At 45.7% G+C, this 17592-nt stretch overlaps 1 protein-coding gene and 1 long non-coding RNA gene across 2 annotated transcripts; one reads left to right on the top strand and one right to left on the bottom strand.

Moving 5' to 3' along the window:
- Positions 1–1866: 1866 nt before the first annotated feature.
- Positions 1867–5238, bottom strand: TEX101 (testis expressed 101). Its single transcript, XM_007168354.2, has 6 exons — positions 5182–5238; positions 4429–4529; positions 4160–4303; positions 3832–4017; positions 2283–2411; positions 1867–2122 (listed from the first exon to the last, which is right to left on the bottom strand). Exons 2-6 carry the CDS (start codon positions 4490–4492, stop codon positions 1902–1904), a joined length of 744 nt encoding a protein of 247 aa, XP_007168416.1. The 5' UTR covers positions 4493–4529; positions 5182–5238; the 3' UTR covers positions 1867–1901.
- LOC130705742 (uncharacterized) lies at positions 2346–5852 on the top strand. The gene is made up of 3 exons (XR_009006128.1): positions 2346–2680; positions 5203–5397; positions 5634–5852. It is a non-coding gene; the product is annotated as an uncharacterized LOC130705742 (long non-coding RNA).
- The last annotated feature ends 11740 nt before the right edge of the window (positions 5853–17592 follow it).

Raw genomic sequence — 17592 nt, 5'->3', positions numbered from 1 at the left:
TCGGTGGGATTTGAGAGCAGTTGGAAGAGGCCCCGAAGTCGCTAAGAGGGATGGCAGAGCTTAACAGGGCCTGCGTGGAGCCCATGAATCCCCAGACAGGGTTGAAGATTTCCCAGTGGAAGCCAGCAGGAATGGAAGCTGAGAAGCAGGCATCAGTAAGAACCTGGACACGAGCAACATGAGAGGTGAAACCTGACAGTCACCTCCTGCCCACCAGCACTATAGCAAAGCCCTGGGTGAGGAGAGTGGAAAGGAAAACAAGCCCTGAATTGACTGAACTTAGATCTGAAATGACTGAGAAAACCCTGACATGACCGAGTTTACTCAGACTGGTTAAGTTTCTACCTACCACTAGGTAGAATGGGGGATTGTTATAAACAAAATTATCATAAAAAGAAATAACATATTTAAAAACAAAATTATCATAAAAAGAAATAATATATTTAAATAGTTTATATTATATATTTAAAAATTAAGAAAGTTGGCACACTTGAGTTTGTGGACTGAGAAATTTGTACATGCTGCATAAAGCTCTCTGGCATATGATAGATATAATTTTTAAAATACCAAAACAATTCACAGGCCAAATTTTTGAAAATTGTGGCTCTCCTCCATTTACTCAGGAGTGTCTTCTGCAACTGTCTTCAGTACCATTAAGAAGACAGTGTCCTATGGGAAACAGCTACTTGGCTTTTTGGTTCGTTTTTTGTTTTTGATTTTGTGTTTTACCCCAAATAGTACTTACCAGTCAAGGCTCTGAATGCTTGTAATTTCCCAAATTTATATGTCCCCTCATTAAGTTAAAGTTTTATTTGTTGGTGTTTCCCTCTTTAGAGAGATTCACCAAACTGACACAATGGAGAACTGGATGCCTGGGAACAAAGATAACGTAGTAGCTGGAGTGGGCCTTTAACTCAAATAGTAAGAACTAGAGAACTTTCTAGAAGGAACTTGGCTGGACTATACTATGATCAGACTCCCCTGTCCTTTGTGGGAGGGGTCAACAGTTTGTATTAAAAGTCTCTCCTCCCACTCCCAGTGCAGTTTATTGCATGTCAATTAAGCCTCAATAAGGCTGTTTTTTAAAAAAATGAAAGAAAGTCTGTTCCTCTTTACTCTACCTTTACTTTGCTCTATACAACTGCTATATCCCTGGAGTCTTTTACAATAACATAGGCTTTATGTATTCTTGAGTAATAAGTTAAATAAATAAGCATAAGAATGTGAAAAAAGAATCTCCCCACCCAATAGTTTTACACCAACATTCATCAGACCCTACTGAGCCCCAGGTCCCTCCTAAGTTCCTTCTGTCCACTGAGGAGGCATTAAGTAGTCAGCAGAGATGGGAAGGAATGATGTAAAGTGGGCAAGGGACAAACAGGATAGAGGGAGATGGGGCCACTATAATTCAAGAATTTAGAGTCTGATTTTTCTCATTCTGCCACACCTCCCAGGGAAATATTAGAACCCCAAAGCAGGTGACATTGGCCTTACAATTGGGTTGGGAGCGTTCTGGAGGAGGACAACATTAGCCTCTTGTCCAGCTAGCAAGAGAAGGACACCTATTCGAGTGAAAGGAAAACCAGACTTTAGGTCAAAACATCAGAGTTCTGGTCCTGGCTCTGCCCATAGCTATGTAAGTGTGAGAAATTCATTAAAGTTTTCGAGATCTTTGATTCCCTTTCTGCAAAATGTGTAGATTGGAGAAGATGAATTTTAAGGGCCCTTTTAGCTCAATAGTGCCACTTCTAGTTTTGAGGCATACACAGATCACAGCAGAAACTTTATTAGAAACGTCAAATACATCCACTGGAACTGTTCTTCAGATTTCCACCTGCTCCTCAACTTGTTGATGACCACTCAAAAGAGATGTCCAGTGACCCGGGACCAGAAGCACCTACTCAACGGACAAGCGGTTGCAGCAACAGCGGCAGCAGTAGCTCTAACCTCCAAACTGAAGTGTGAAGCCATGTGGCCCCACTTTCAACCTTTCGGGGAGAGACAGACCTGAGTGGACACGTTTCCTTCACCCACAGGGGCCCTATTATAAAGATACCAGACATCAGCCTGCAACCATCTGCGGATGTACAGCCTTTGATCTCCAAAGGTGCGCTGAGGTCTCCTGTGGAACAAGGAAGGATGGGGAGACACATAGATGTTTTAGGAAATCAGAGAGGAGTCCAGTCCTCCCTCATTCCTGGAACCCTGAGTGTCAGAACCTCTTGGGCTACACTCAGATGTCTGGTTTTCCAGCCTCTGAAACCATCAGATGTTCGGTTTACCTCCAGTGACCTGAAGTTTTCCTTGATAGCATCGATTTGTATCGTTGGGGCAGGGAAGAGAAGGAGCATTCAAACAGGACCCCAAAGCCAGACAGGTTGGGCAGCGGAGGGCTGTTGACCCTCTGGGAGCTGAAGGGGGAGAGAGGGACAAGTAAGGGCGCGTCCCGCCTCTCGAGTTGCCTCCCCTTGCTGCCTTCTCTTCCTCAAGTCTTTCCTGCTGATGCCTCTCTACTCAAGGACTATTACTACCACCTCCCCACCCCTCTCCGACTGATCTCTGTGCTGTCAGAACCCCATCCAACATGACTTCCAAACTCTGTGCTCAGGTGTGGAGATACAGATATGAAAAGGACACAGTTCCTGCCATCTAGGATCACTGCCTTGAAGGAGACAGACATGTAAGTAATTAACTACCATACAATTCCGTAGGTATTGTGTCCAAGGTCTAGTGGCAAAGAAATGGAGGAGGACCTAAGTACCTAAAATAATTTGGTTAGGTATTTTCCCAGAGCAGACACCTGAGTCGAGATGGAGGAAGAACAGAGATTAACTATGTGGAAATGGGGGAGGGGAGCAAGGGAAACAGCGAGGACAGAGGGCTGGAGGTGTGAGGCGGCTTGGTGGATTGGAGAATTGTGAGAAATTGTGGTGTTGATACGCAGCTGGTAGGCACAGGTGGGACTGGACTGTTTTTTATAGCCAGCGTCCATTCTGATTGGTCAGTACCATCTCCACTGTTAAATATTTTGAATCCTAGCCCCAACCAAAATACAATAAATGAGAGAAGGAAGAGAAGGAAATGAGCTGAAAAGATAGGCGGGGCCAGATGTCTACAGGCCTTGAGGACCAACGGGGGAACTGGGCTGTGGCCATGCGGCAAGGCGGAAGCAATGCTTGTTAGATTGATGATGCCGCCACCCTGCTCAGAAACCTCCACTGACACTGTATTGCTTAATGAACCCCATTTACACTCCAGCCTTCACTGATGTCCCTCTGCTCACAGCAGTGTTTCCAGACCTCAACGTAACAATTTAGAAAAAGAAAGACAAGGGGGCTTCCCTGGTGGCGCAGTGGTTGAGAATCTGCCTGCTAATCCAGGGGACACGGGTTCGAGCCCTGGTCTGGGAGGATCCCACATGCCGCGGAGCAACTGGGCCCGTGAGCCACAGCTACTGAGCCTGCGCGTCTGGAGCCTGTGCTCCGCAACAAGAGAGGCCGTGATAGTGAGAGGCCCGCGCACCGCGATGAAGAGTGGCCCCCGCTTGCCGCAGCTGGGGGAAGCCCTCGCACAGAAACGAGGACCCAACACAGCCAAACATAAATAAATAAATAAAATAGGCTGCAGTTTCTTTAAAAAATAATAATAATAAAATCAAAAAATTTTAAAAAAAAAGAAAAGAAAAAGAAAGACAAGCAAAAGGTCTGAGGTCCTTTTGTGTATAGCCCACTTGGACCTAAGCTGAATATGAACACAAACAACGAAGACGTCCCGTTTTTTCAAGGGTGTATAGAGCTTCTCTCAGCACCCATCTCTCCCCTCCCAGGGTACCGTCAATCTCTTCTGTCCTCCATAACTCATATAAGTCCTCTTTGTTGTTGCAGAAGGAATCTTCACAGTAGTTACTGTAGGAGATTGCGACTAGGCCAGGGGCTGGCGTGTGCTGGATAAACGTTATTGCCGGTGCCCCGTCTGAGCTGCAGCCCTTAGTGGCCAAAATTGCTGTCTTGGTCCCTGCTGTGAGACAAGAGGGGAAGAAAGTGGATGGGGGGCGGGGCCTAATGTTTGGCCTGGGGAGGGGGGAACCGCACTAACATGGACATAATCCCCTTCCTCCCTGCCCTGTCCCGCCAGCCCAAGTGCCTCTTTCTCATTTTACCAGCTTTAATCATCAGCACGGTTTCCTGGCACAATGCCCCATTGTCACAAGTCTCAACTTTGTCTGTGGTCCAGTTAAATGTCTCTACTGGATCTGCTTCTAAACCCACGAATGTACTCTTTTGACAACGCAATTTTTGTGCCACTGGGGAGAAAATGAGATAAAGATAAGCGCTTGCCCTTCTCCGTGGGGCCCCAAACCACTCCTTTTTCACCAGAAATCCATCCTCCGTGACCCAGCCGTTCTCCCCCCACATCCCCAATACATACAGATCAAAGTCGGGGCTCCCAGGAGAAAGAGGAACAGGAAAACCTGGAAACGACAGGCTCCCATGGCTTCTTTTAGAGACGTTTGGAAGAACTGATCAGGTCTGTGATTTGATGGAGAAGAAGCTTTTCAACCACATGGAACGAGATTAAATCTAAGTTCTGGCAACAAGTACTGACTTCAGGGCAGAGTTTACGGGTATATAAAACGATGATCTGTAAAGTCAGTCTGTCCCGATCTAGCTTGTGAGTTTGGGCAAGTTAACTAGTTAACAAGCCTCAGTTTCCCTAGCTGTACTTGTCAGACTCAGCCACCTATACCAAGCTCAACAGCCCCCTACCCTCCAATCTCTGGATCCGTAATCTGGCCCAGAGGCCCCTTCTCCCTCAGACTCCGGAGTCCAGGTTCAAACCTACGCTCTTTCGAGGCCCAAGAACCTCAGTCCCCAGCCCCCAACTTCATCCGAACCCAGGATTCTGAGATCTCTGCCCTGTCCTACCTAGGGATCCAGGAGTTTGGGTTCAGTCACCTTTTCTGTCAGGACGCATGATTCTGGGCACCCAGCCTCTCCCCCTCTCCGACCCAAGAGCGCAGGGCCCCGGCCCTCGCCCCCCTCAGCTCCAGGAGTCCCGCACTCCCCGCCCCCCTCCCCGCCCCCCGCCTTCTCTTTCCTCAGGACCCAGGAATCTGGGCCCCCAGACACCCTTTTACTCTTTAAGGGACCAGAATTCCTCCTGGCTTCTATATGATCTCACAAGAATCTCTTTGTGCCGAAGGAATGCCCTGGAACGCTCCACTCGTCCAGCCGGGCCTTCTCCTTCTGGTCTTTCCGAGGCACGGAAGGCGGGGCCTGCTTCACCGGACAGATCACTCGAAACCCCGTTGGTCGATACGAAAGCATCTGATGAGCTCATTGGATGAGCCTGGAGGAACGCCACACCCCATTGGCCTATCCCTGGCCGCCTTGCCAGGTACGCATGCGCAGGACGCCGAGGGGCCGGCAAGCCGGGGGACCTAGAACTCGCTGGTCTTTGCCGTGGTAGGTCGGCAGTGCGGGGCGGGCGGTGCATCCCCAAATGGCCTTGCTTACACTTTTCTCTCTTTGGGTTATGGAGTGCTTACTTCTCCGGCCACACTAGGAAGTTAAACCCTTGGCTTCCACCCACTGAACTTTTCTCCCTGTCCAAATTGCCTCGCATGTTTCCAGCCTGGCCCCTGCCCCAGCACCCATCCAGTGGCCATAGCCGCTGGGAGTCAACTTGGCCTCCTCACCCGTCGCTTGCAGTGGTTCCTGCTCAGCCCAGGCCTCATCCTCTGAACACGTCGTGTCACCAGCCTTCTCCGTGACCTTCTGGAAGGCTGAATAGGGTAATGCGGGCTTCAGTGTTACTTCCGGCACCCGTGAATGACAGATTGCCATTGTATCTAACCCACGTGTGTCAGTACCATGAACACGTTGTGTCATTCAGATTTCTTGTTCATGGCTGGAATATCCTATTTCATATATATATATATATATATATATATATATATATATATATATATATATATATATATATATATATATATATATATATATATATAAGCTTTCTGATGTAACATGAAGTAGAGATGCCCTTTGTGTTCTTTCAGACTTGGTACTGTTTCTGTGAGTTCTATGGTATAAATGAATATTTATTTTTAATAGAGAAAAATGCCGCAATAAGAATGGTGTTGGTAAAACTCTAAATTTTATGTAAAAATATATTAAGAGTTTTCAATTGGGGACTGTTAATATTAAGAATATTATTATTAATATGGTTATTAACGTAAATATTAGGAACAGTTCATATATACAGTAAGAGAGAGTTCTGGTCCCAAAGACCCTGTCTCTCACGACCCAGGACTCTGAGCCACCCTCCCTTCTTCTTGGGACTCAGGCCTCCAGCGCTCACCTCCTTTGAGCTGTAACAGTATGTGGTTTTCCTGGGTCATTGTGTACCTATAGGTGTGGTGCAAGGTCTCGGATCTTGGCCACAATTGCCAATGCAGGACCAATGGGTTAGGGGAAACTGGAGGGCAGAGAGTGTGGTTGGGAGGTGTACAGACACCTGCTTCAAGCTCCAGAATCTTGTCTCAGGGCCCTCATCCCTTCCCTATGCCTCTGACTGGCACTCACCCTTCCTCTTCTGTCGTAGCCCCAAAGCTGGCTTCTAGCACCTGTAGTGAAGGTCATCTTAAATAATCTCTTGGCCTGTTAATTAGTTTGCTGAGGCTGCCGTAACTAAGTCCCACAGATTGAGAGGCTGGAAGTCCAAAATAAAGGTATCAGCAGGGTTGGTTCCTCCTGAGGGCTGTGAGGGAAAGATCTCTTCCAGGCCTTTCTCCTTGGCTTGTAGATGGCTGTCTTCCTCTTGTGTGTTCACATCATCTTCCCTCTATGCATGTCTTTTTAAAAAATATTTATTTATTTATTTATTTACTTACTTATTTTATTTTTGGCTGCGTCAGGTCTTAGTTGTGGCGCCTGGGCTCTTCGTTACAGCCTGTGGGCTTCTCTTCTAGTTGTGGTGAGCGGGCTTAGTAGTTGCGGCTCTCTAGTTGTGGCATGTGGGCTCCAGAGCGTGTGTGCTCTGTAGTTGTGGCACACAGGCCCTCTAGTTGTGGCTCACATGCTCAGTAGTTGCGGCGCATGGGCTTAGTTGCCCCGGGGCATGTGGGATCTTAGTTCCCCTACCAGAGATCGAACCCGTGTCCCCTGCATTGGAAGGTGGATTCTTAACCACTGGACCCCCAGGGAAGTCCCCTTCTATGCATGTCTATGTCCAGATTTTCCCTTAGTATGAGGATACCAGTTGGATTAGGCCCCACCCTAATGCCCTTGTTTTAACTTCATTACGCCTGTGAGGATCCTATTTCTAAATAAGGTCACTTTCTGAGGTAATGGAGGTTAGGACTTCAACATGTGAATTTGGGGGCACTACCACCCATAACAGCCTGTTAGAGAGACTTGTGTTACAGGTGAAGCAGTGAGTGCTGAATAACGCTCCAGGGGCATCCTGCTACCATTTTGTAATTTATTCTGTGTTAACGTCATTCCTGATGCAGCCTTTGCTTCCCACAGAGGCTACCTTGATGGCTGGTGAGGGAGGGTGTGAAGATGCAAGACTGAAGGGGTATCCCTGGAGCGAGTCAGGGGCTCAGAGGCTCACTCAGGGATTCCAAATAGGCCAGAACAGTGAGCTGAATTCTGGGTTCCCTGTTTTTTTTTTTTTTTTTTTTTTTAATGAGGATCTTGAATCAGATGCGTATGTTTGATTGATTGATTGATTTTGGCTGTGTTGGGTCTTCGTTTCTGTGCGAGGGCTTTCTCCAGTTGTGGCAAGCGGGGGCCACTCTTCATCGCGATGCGCGGGCCTCTCACCGCCGCGGCCTCTCTCGCCGCGGAGCACAGGCTCCAGACGCGCAGGCTCAGCAGTTGTGGCTCACGGGCCCAGCCGCTCTGCGGCATGTGGGATCTTCCCAGGCCAGGGCTCGAACCCGTGTCCCCTGCATTAGCAGGCAGACTCTCAACCACTGCGCCACCAGGGAAGCCCTGGGTTCCCTGTTAACAGAAGGTATATGTAGTGCATCCCAGTGGGTGAGTTTGTAGGGGAAACAGCCCTTTCTACCCAAGCCTACCCATCTGATTCTATTATGAGGAGAGTAAGGATCAGATATAGGTTCAATTCTTAGGGGGGATGTAGGATTTCTCCTGCCTTCAGGCTTGCCCTGTCTTTGACATCTTTGAGTGATTCCACATCAAAGGATCTGGGAAGAAAGTGCCCCCTTTCTCAGCCTATGTCTGTCCCTCCAAGTCACAGGCTTGGGAAGATGATCACATTCTTAAGTCACACTCCAGGTGACCTGGCCATAGGGTCCCTCCATCTCAGGTTTAGAAGGAACCTTGGAAGTGTAAGACCCCCTCCTCTATTCTTCACCCCATCTCTGTTTATACACCTGTAGGGGCCTTTCACCACCACCCCTGTGGGAGAAGTGGCTCTGCCATTTTGGTGTGAGAGAAATCCCTGGATCTTTCTTAGCCTGAGCTGATCTCTTTTCCTTTCTGAGCCTCAGTTTCCTCATCTGGAAAATGAGAAGGTTAGTCTAGAGCAATGGTTGGCAAATTATTTGGGACATTATATGGAAAATAAAATGAAAACAAAATGAATCGAATGGCTAACGTACAGTGAGGACATCTTTTTTAAACACTAACGGGACCATCATTGTTCACCTGGATTATTGCAATACGTGCTGCCCTTGCCCCACTTCAGTCTATTCCCCTCTTGGTATCAGAGTGATCTGTTAAATATAAGTCAGATTGTGTCACATCTGTGTAAAGCCTTCCAGTGGATTCCCATTTTACCCCAAGAGAGAGTCTTAAGTCCTTAAAATGGTCTATAATGCCCTACTCTGTCCCCATGTCCTGTTCTGCCCTCTCTCGCTCCTTCTGCACCCACACTGGCCTCCAGGCTGTTCCAGGAACACATGGCGGGCACACGCTGACCTCAGGGGCCTTTGCATATGCTCCTCCAGCTCTCTGAAACCATCCTCCTTACTCCACCTCCTCCCTTCACTCATGTCTCTGTTATAACAGCGCTCTTTGCTGACTCTTGTTCAGAAGGACAGCAGCTGTGTCAGTCTCTGACCTGACCCCTTGCTCTGCTTGAGTTTCTTCTGAGCACTTATCATTGCCTGACATATTATTTGTCTCTATTTATTTCTATGTTCAATGACTACTTTCCCCAACAAGAAGGTAAGCTCCACAAAGGCAGGGGGTTTGGTTTTGATTTGTTTATTCCCTGGTGTATCCCCAGCATCTACGACAGAGCCTGGTAATAGAAGGGGCTTGTTAAATAAATACACATCACATTGGGGAATGAGGCTTAAGGAGATGGTGACGCTCAAAAGCTGGGACTAGCACCCATGTCTCCGATTCAGACACTAGGCTTTTAACTGCTGGGCTCTTCCGGACTGTGCCGACCCACCCTTCTCACTGGGACCACCACCCCTGATGGGGACAGTCAAGGCCACTCCTGTTTCAGCCCTTCAGTTCTACTTCAACATGGGCTTTTGCTGTGGCCTATTTTGAGCAATCTATGTGCTTGCACCCAGCCCTCTCTGACCCCCAGGCCTTCACAGGAGCTGTTCTATCACCTGGGATGCCCTTCTGTCCTCTACTTATTCCCTGACGTCGTGCGCTCCTCCCCCTCTGTCGCCTGGTCTTCCTGATGCTCAGTAAATATTTGCTAAACTGTTGATGTCCAGAGTCTTTTGTCTATGCCTTTGTATTAGGACTTTTCGCTTTATGGTACAATGGCTGTGTGTGTCTGTGTGTTCGTGTGAGTTTGTGTGTGCGCTTCTGTACATGTACATGTCTGTGTCTCTGTGTGCACATGTGTGTGTGTGTGTGTGTGTGTGCATGTTTCTCTGTGTGTATGTGCCTGTGTCTACGTGTATGTTATGTGTACATGTATGGCTGTATGTGTAGACCATGTCTGGGTGTACTTATATGTGTGTCTGTTTCCTTCCGACTGTGTCTGATCCATCCCTGTGTACCCAGCACATGATAACAGTGTAGGCATCCAGTAAATGCTTGCTACTATATAAAGCTCCTGTAAACATTCATATAAAAAGACCTTGTTTGGACATATATTCTCATTTTCTAGGGTAAATGTGGAACTTCTGGGGCATAGGGTAAGTGCATAGTAGGTTTTATAAGGAATTCCCAGACCTTCTGCCAAAGTGGTCCCACAGTTTTACATTCTCACCAACAATGTAGGAGAATTCCGGTTGCTCCACATTCTTGCTAACGCATGGTTTTGTCAGACTTTTAAATTTAACCATTCTAGAGGGTGTGTAGTAGTATCTCATTATGCTTTTAATTGGCATTTCTCTGATAATGAAAAATGTTGAGCAACTTTTCATGTGCTAATTAACTATTTGTATACCTTTATTAGCAAAGTGTCAGTTCAAATCACTGGCCCATTTAAAACTGAGTTATTTGGCATGAAAGGTTGCTCAACATCACTAATCATTAGGAAAATGCAAATCAAAACTACAATGAGGTATCACCTCACACCAGTCAGAATGGCCATCATCAAAAAATCTACAAACTATAAATGCTGGAGAGGGTGTGGAGAAAAGGGAACCCTCTTGCACTGTTGGTGGGAATGTAAATTGATACAGCCACTATGGAGAACAGTATGGAGGTTCCTTAAAAAACTAAAAATAGGGGCTTCCCTGGTGGCGCAGTAGTTAAGAATCCGCCTGCCAATGCAGGGGACACAGGTTCAATCCCTGGTCTGGGAAGATCCCACATGCTGCGGAGCAACTAAGCCCATGTGCCACAACTACTGAGCCTGCACTCTAGAGCCACGAGCCACAGCTACTGAAGCCCACGCTCCTAGAGCCCGTGCTCCACAACAAGAGAAGCCACAGCAATGAGAAGCCCATGCACCACAACGAAGAGTAGCCCCCGCTCGACACAACTAGAGAAAGCCTGCGCGCAGCAACAAAGACCCAACTCAGCCAAAAATAATAAATAAATTTATTTAAAAAAAAAAAACACCTAAAAATAGAACTACCATATGACCCAGCATTCCCACTACTGGCATATACCCTGAGAAAACCATAATTCAAAAAGAGTCATGTACCACAGTGTTCATCGCAGCACTATTTACAATAGCCAGGACATGGAAGCAACCTAAGTGTCCATCAACAGATGAATGGATAAAGAAGATGTGGCACATATACACAATGGAATATTACTCAACCATAAAAAGAAACGAAATTGAGTTATTTGTAGCGAGGTGGATGGACCTAGAATCTGTCATACAGACTGAAGTAAGTCAGAAAGAGAAAAACAAATACCGTATGCTAACACATATATATGGAATCTAAAAAAAAAAAAGGTTCTGATGAACCTAGGGGCAGGACAGGAATAAAGGTACAGACATAGAGAATGGACTTGAGGACATGGGGAGGGGGAAGGGTAAACTGGGACGAAGTGAGAAAGTAGCATTGACATATATACACTACCAAATGTAAAATAGATAGCTAGTGGGAAGCAACTGCATCTCACAGGGAGATCAGCTTGGTGCTTTGTGACCACCTAGACGGGTGGGATAGGGAGGGTGGGAGGGAGACGCAAGAGGGAGGGGATAGGGGGATATATGTATACATATAGCTGATTCATTTTGTTTACAGCAGAAACTAACACAACGCTGTAAAGCAATTATACTCCAATAAAGGTGTTAAAAAAAAACTGGGTTATTTGCCATCTTATTATTGCATTATAAGAGTGCTTCATGTTTTCAATATATGTGTTGCAAGTATTTTCTTTCAGTCTGGGACTTGTCTTTTTACTGTTAAGAAAATGGTATCTTTTGAAGAGAAGAAGTTTTTCATTTTGAGAAAGCCCAATTTATCAGTTTTTTTCATGATTCATGTTTTTTGGTGTTCAATATAAAAATTTCATTTACCCTAAGGTCACAAAAATTTTTTTTGCTATGTTTTTTTCTAGAAGATTTATCATTTTGCCTTTGCATTTAGGTTTATGATCCATTTTGAGTTCATTTTTGTGAATGGTGTGAGGTAAGGATTGAGGTCCATTTTCTCCCTAAATCCACCAGTTCTAGAATCCTTTGTAGAAAAGATTGTCCTTTCTCATTAAATTACTTTCATACCCTTAGTTGAAAATCAATTGATCATATGCATATACATTTCTGGACTCTACTCTGTTCTATTTAACATATACATCTAGATAATACCACACTCTGTTGATCACTGTATTTTTTAAAATTAATTAATTAATTTCTTTATTTATTTTTGGCTGTGTTCAGTCTTCGTTGCTGCGCCCGGACTTTCTCTAGTTGCAGTGAGCAGGGGCTACACTTTGTTGCAGTGCGCATGCTTCTCATTGTGGTGGCTTCTCTTGTTGCGGAGCGTGGGCTCTAGGGCATGTGGGCTTCAGTAGTTGTGGCACGTGGGCTCAGTAGTTGTGGTGCATGGGCTTAGTTGCTCCGCGGCATGTGGGATCTTCCTGGACCAGGGCTCGAACCCGTGTCCCCTGCACTGGCAGGCAGATTCTTAACCACTGTGCCACCAGGGAAGTCCTAGAACACTGTATTTTTGTAGTAGCCTTAAAATCAGATAGTGTAAATCCTCCAACTTTCTTCTACTTTTGTGAAACTGTCTTAGCTATTATAGGGCCTTTCCACTTCATTATAAATTTTAGAATCAGCTTGTCAGCCACTACAAAAGGCTTGCTAAACTTTTGATTGGAATTGGAATTTTATTTTAATTGATTTGAATTGCATTGAATATGTACGTCAATGTGGCAGAATTGATATCTTCACAATATTGAGCCCTCCAATCCATGAACATGATATCTCTCTCCACTTATCTAAGACTTCTTTCACTTCTGTTAGCTATACTCACTAGATTTTAGTGTACAAGTCTTCCACATATTTTGTTAAATTTATTATTTGATATTTTATGTGTGTAGATGCCTTTGCAAGTGGTATTTTTAAATACTTCACTTTCCAGTTGTTCATTGCTGATATATAGGAATATTTAAGAGTATAGAATAGAGAATAATATAGAATAGTTAAGCTTTGTTAACATGCGTATAGAATAGACTTTACTCTAGGGCTGGTTTAGCTCTACTCATAAATTATAACTTTTCTGGGGTCTCCACTGAATGTCCTATGTGTTCAACAAGGTCTCTCTGCCTGGCTTATTGAAATTGGAATGTTTTCTCTTTCTGTGTGAGCTTTGGACATTGTTCCATATATAGCCCCCTGGAAGGTTATTTTAAGTTTGTTTGCACGCAAACTCACAAGCTTAAATAAAGGGCTTTTTTCTCAATTCTAAATTGCCTGTATCTGCTCACTTAGCCCTGGTCAGGGAGACATGGCATTTTTATTTGTGTGTTTTAAATTAATTTTTGGCATTGTGAAGATGGCCCTAACCCACCCCTAAATAAAGTAACCCTAAGCGGGCATTTTAACGGGAGTTAGTGTGGGTTTAAAATGTTAATTATTGATGTAAATAAAGTAAATCTTTCTTTGGGTTCAGTTTTTAAAGCCATCAGTAACTCAGTAGAGATTCTTAATAGTGACAATGACAAAGAGGTGAAAGGGGAGTCAATGAATTCATTCACCTTTGCCCTCAAGTAATTAAGATCCCAAAGTGGTCAGAGGTTCTTTGACTGAATGAAGTGTTCTCAGGACCCTGAAACTCAGGGAGCCGAAGAGAATTCTACAAAATGCCAGGCCTCTGTGTCAAGAGACAGCTACAGAAAACAGAACCACCGCTTCATCTGAAAATCTGTTATAGTTAGTGTATGGGGTAGGTTGTTTAATGGCTACAAATTCCTCCCATCCCTTTGTAATGTGTCTTTGCTGCTCTTCCCATCCAAAGGCAGAGTCTTGTTTCTCCACCCCTTAAAGCTTGGTGTGGCCATGTGACTTCTTTTGGCCAATGGGACATTAGCAAACACGAAGCACTTGCACATTGGGGTTTCCCCTATTTTGCTGCCTGGAGACCATCACTTAGAGAAACCTGGATTAACACTGAGCATGAGAAACCACATAGAGAGGCCCAGCTCACAACCAGCACCAACTGTCAGACGTGTGAGTGATGCCATCTTAGACCCTCCAGCCTCAATCAAATTGTCAGACAAATGCAGACACATGAGCATCTCCAAGTGAGACCAGCAGAAGAACCACACGCTGAGCCCTGTTCTAGTTGATGACCCATAGAACTGTGAACAGATCAAATGGCTGTTGTTTTAAGTGACCATTTGGGATGGTTTGGAAGGCATCAGTAGATAACTAACATAATATGTTGTCGCAAACCCAAGTATCCATTCGTGGCTAGACCTGCAGAAAGTAGTGTTAAAGAAAAATCTCAAGCGTGAGGTGTGACCACTGAATGTTATTCTTGCTAGCGAGGCCGAGCTATTGGACAGCTTGGATAGAAGTCAAATAGAATGGTTTAAAAGGAAGTACAAATAGGAGCTTCTATTCAATTTAAGCCTAAATTTGGCATTAAAAATTACCAATTGGTTCTTGGCTGGGGTCATAACGTAAATTTGAGTTTCCTAATTAATCTTTCTCATTGGAAAATTTTTAAGAGGTACAGGGATTCCCTGGTGGTCCAGTGGTTAGGGCTAGGTGCTTTCACTGCTGAGGACCTGGGTTTGATCCCTGGAGGGGGAACTAAGATCCCGCAAGCCTTGCCCGTTTGGCCAGAAAAAAAAAAAAGGTACAAAAAGTCAGACCTAATATATGCCTCTGGTCACGTGAGTTTTACAGTTGTCTCATCTGATTGGTCACTGGCTGGTGCACATCATAGGAAAATTTTGTCTTTTGTATACCTGACTCCAGTTTCTTATTTTGTATTAGCTTTCAGTGGCCTGCACCCATTGCTTTTTCTTTTACCACTGTTCTTCCACCAGGAGAATCCAGCCTTCTTGTATCTTGGGAATTGTAAGTGTTGGTCATCTTGGGTGACTTCTCGAGCCATAACAGGGAGACCCACAGTGCCGATGGCGTCCATGCTCACACACCACACACCTTGGATACTGAGGTGCACATGCTTTTGGCAGTGACCAAACTTGGTCCCCTACTCACACACCCAGAGGTGAGGGCACCCTGACAGGTTCAGAGCTGGAAGGGAGGATAAGAATCTATTCTTTAAGAATCGAGAGCTCAGGGGACCCTTGAGGGCTCTCAGGGCAGGGTATGGCCAAGCCCACGTGTGCATACTCCCTGGCTCTCTCGGGGGTGTGCACAGTGCTGTGCTGGGACTAACTCCACCCGGTTCATGAGAGCCAATGTTGACATTTTCAGGAGTTTTGCAAGCCTGTTGCTAAACACAGCCACTATTAAAAATTAAATCATGTCAACTTACAACTAAATTATATTACAACAAAGGTAACAAATACTCAAAAATCATCACTTCCTAAATTATCTTTCTACGTTTCAATATTACCTATGTTCTTGAGGCTATTTATAGATATCGTATTTGTATAGTAGAAATAATGGTTGTTCATGGGCATTTCTTCCCAACTCCATGGGGCAGGGACATCGTGGTAGCTTGAAATCAGCCACAGTGGGAGTATTTATACTATGGGCATTGGCACATGCTACAGATCAGAGCTTTTATTTCTCCCTTCAGGGAAGCAGTTGTTCAGCATTTCCCAGCACGCCACGAGTGTGCATGGCCTTGTGTTCAAGTGTAGATTTATGGAGAAGGGAGCTCTCTCCCCCTGTTTCAGTATTGAGCCTTTTCATACCAGTTGTACATCTATGAAGTGCGTGGCACCCCCTAGATGTAGAGCATTTGTGCGATGCACAACATGACCTGTGCAGTGGTCACGGTGGTCCTGACTCTTTGTTATATGTTGTCACAGTGATATGTTTAAAGTACATGAGGGAGTTCCCTGGCGGCCTAGTGGTTAGGATTCTGGGCTTTCACTGCTGGGCCCAGGTTCAATATCTGGTCAGGGAATTAAGATCTCGCTTCACACCACCACTCACTGCTGCCTCTCCGAGATCATGGATGCCAGTTTCTTTTATAGAATCAAAGAGGGAAGTAAAGTAAAAAGGCAGAATAGAGAGGGAGAGGCGGGGAGGAAGTAAAGTAAAAAGGGCCATCAGTCTTCCAAAACATCTCCTGGAATGGCCATCCTTGGGGAGGGGATGTGTTAATTTCTTCTTTCTGGCAGCCATTTACAGGTGGGTAGGGTTCCCTGAGGCAGGCCATTATGTATGATTATAATAACAAAAGCAAGGAAAAGCAAAGGCTAAAGTCAAAGAAACAGATCTAACTTGGAGTCAAAATTGGCTCTTCCCTGTTACAAGATTATCACTGGTGGTAACAGTGAAAGAAGTGCAGGTGGAAAGCAAGGTACTGGGAGTCGATGTGGGTGTGGCACTTTGTTACTATGGCAGCAGTGGTGCCTCGGTTGATTGTGGCGTCAGCTGGTTTCTACGGATGACCCTAGAGAGCAAACGTGGGGAAGAGGAGCAACTGAAAGGTGAGACTGTCCAAATGGAAATGTGATGGACAATCAGAAAGCTCCCTTAGCAGAGCGTCCCTTGTTTCCTGTAGTCACAGGGCACATATGGCTGAGGACGAAGCCCAAAGTCTTAGTGAAAGTGTTACAGAGTTGCACTGCCAGGTAAATGTTCAACCCTGCCACTTTGTGCTAAGGAAAAAAGGCACTGGGGGAGAAGAGATTGTGACCCTCATACATGGGACAGAGTCCCCTTACAGGGGACTGCTTCTCCTCCAGACCCACAAGAGTGAATTTCCAACGTAGTCCAGAGAAGCACGGGGCTTGGTCCGGCATGGGCATGCCACACGCTGAGAGCGTTACAGGACCTCGCCAGTCTGCAGTGGCAGGAGTCCTGGAGCACGTGTATGAACAGACTCTGTGCCAGTTATCCATTTATTGCCTCTCAGCTCCAGATCCACTCTTCATTGCCCTGCTGGATCTTGCAAGCATTTCTCATCGTCTCCCTGGCACAATGTTAGGCTTTGCCAGTAGAGGGTGCTAAACGGACACTGCAGGAGGAAGAGCTTGTCTTCCAGCCCCAGGTATAGAGGTTGCTCCCTAGATCTGCTTGCTATTCTCTTATCTTTTAAAGTTCTCTTTACCCTTCTTTACCCCTTAGTAACCCATCCCCTCTTAATCCTCATCCCCTGTTACTAGTTAATGATTTTCTTTCTTTTTTTTTTGGTCGTGCCGTGGGATCTTAGTTCCCCGACTGGGGACTGAACCCAGTGCCCCCTGCAGTGGAAGCACGGAGTCCTGACCCCCTGACCACTGGGCCGCCAGGGAATTCACTAATGATTCTTTATATTAACTGGGTTCGATCCCTGGTCGGGGAACTAAGATCCCGCATGCCACGTGGCCAAAAGAAAACACCCAAAAACCCAAAACCAAAACCAAAATACTTTCCCCTTTAAAATTGGTGTGTGGTTCCTGATGGCTGCCTGGACCCTGGCTGATACAGATTCTAAGGGTGTGAGACCAAATAGGACCAAGAGAAAGGCTTCATGGGGCCAAATGCTTTCACATGGGATACAGGATTGAAGGTGTTTGTTCAGGCATCTGGGAATATCATTATGAG

Source organism: Balaenoptera acutorostrata, chromosome 19 (assembly GCF_949987535.1).
Source record: "Balaenoptera acutorostrata chromosome 19, mBalAcu1.1, whole genome shotgun sequence".
Lineage (NCBI taxonomy): Eukaryota > Metazoa > Chordata > Mammalia > Artiodactyla > Balaenopteridae > Balaenoptera > Balaenoptera acutorostrata.
Note: the sequence above shows the minus strand (reverse complement) of the source record. Positions and strands in the feature narration are given on the sequence as shown.

Bases quoted from the DNA above. Each gene is read 5' to 3' on its own strand.
- TEX101 (XM_007168354.2), bottom strand. From the start codon at position 4,492: ATGGGAGCCTGTCGTTTCCAGGTTTTCCTGTTCCTCTTTCTCCTGGGA. The intron at 4,304-4,428 runs GTATGTATTGGG...TTTTCTCCCCAG, and splicing joins GGGAGCCCCGACTTTGATCT to TGGCACAAAAATTGCGTTGT. The intron at 4,018-4,159 runs GTAAAATGAGAA...CTTGTCTCACAG, and splicing joins CGTGCTGATGATTAAAGCTG to CAGGGACCAAGACAGCAATT.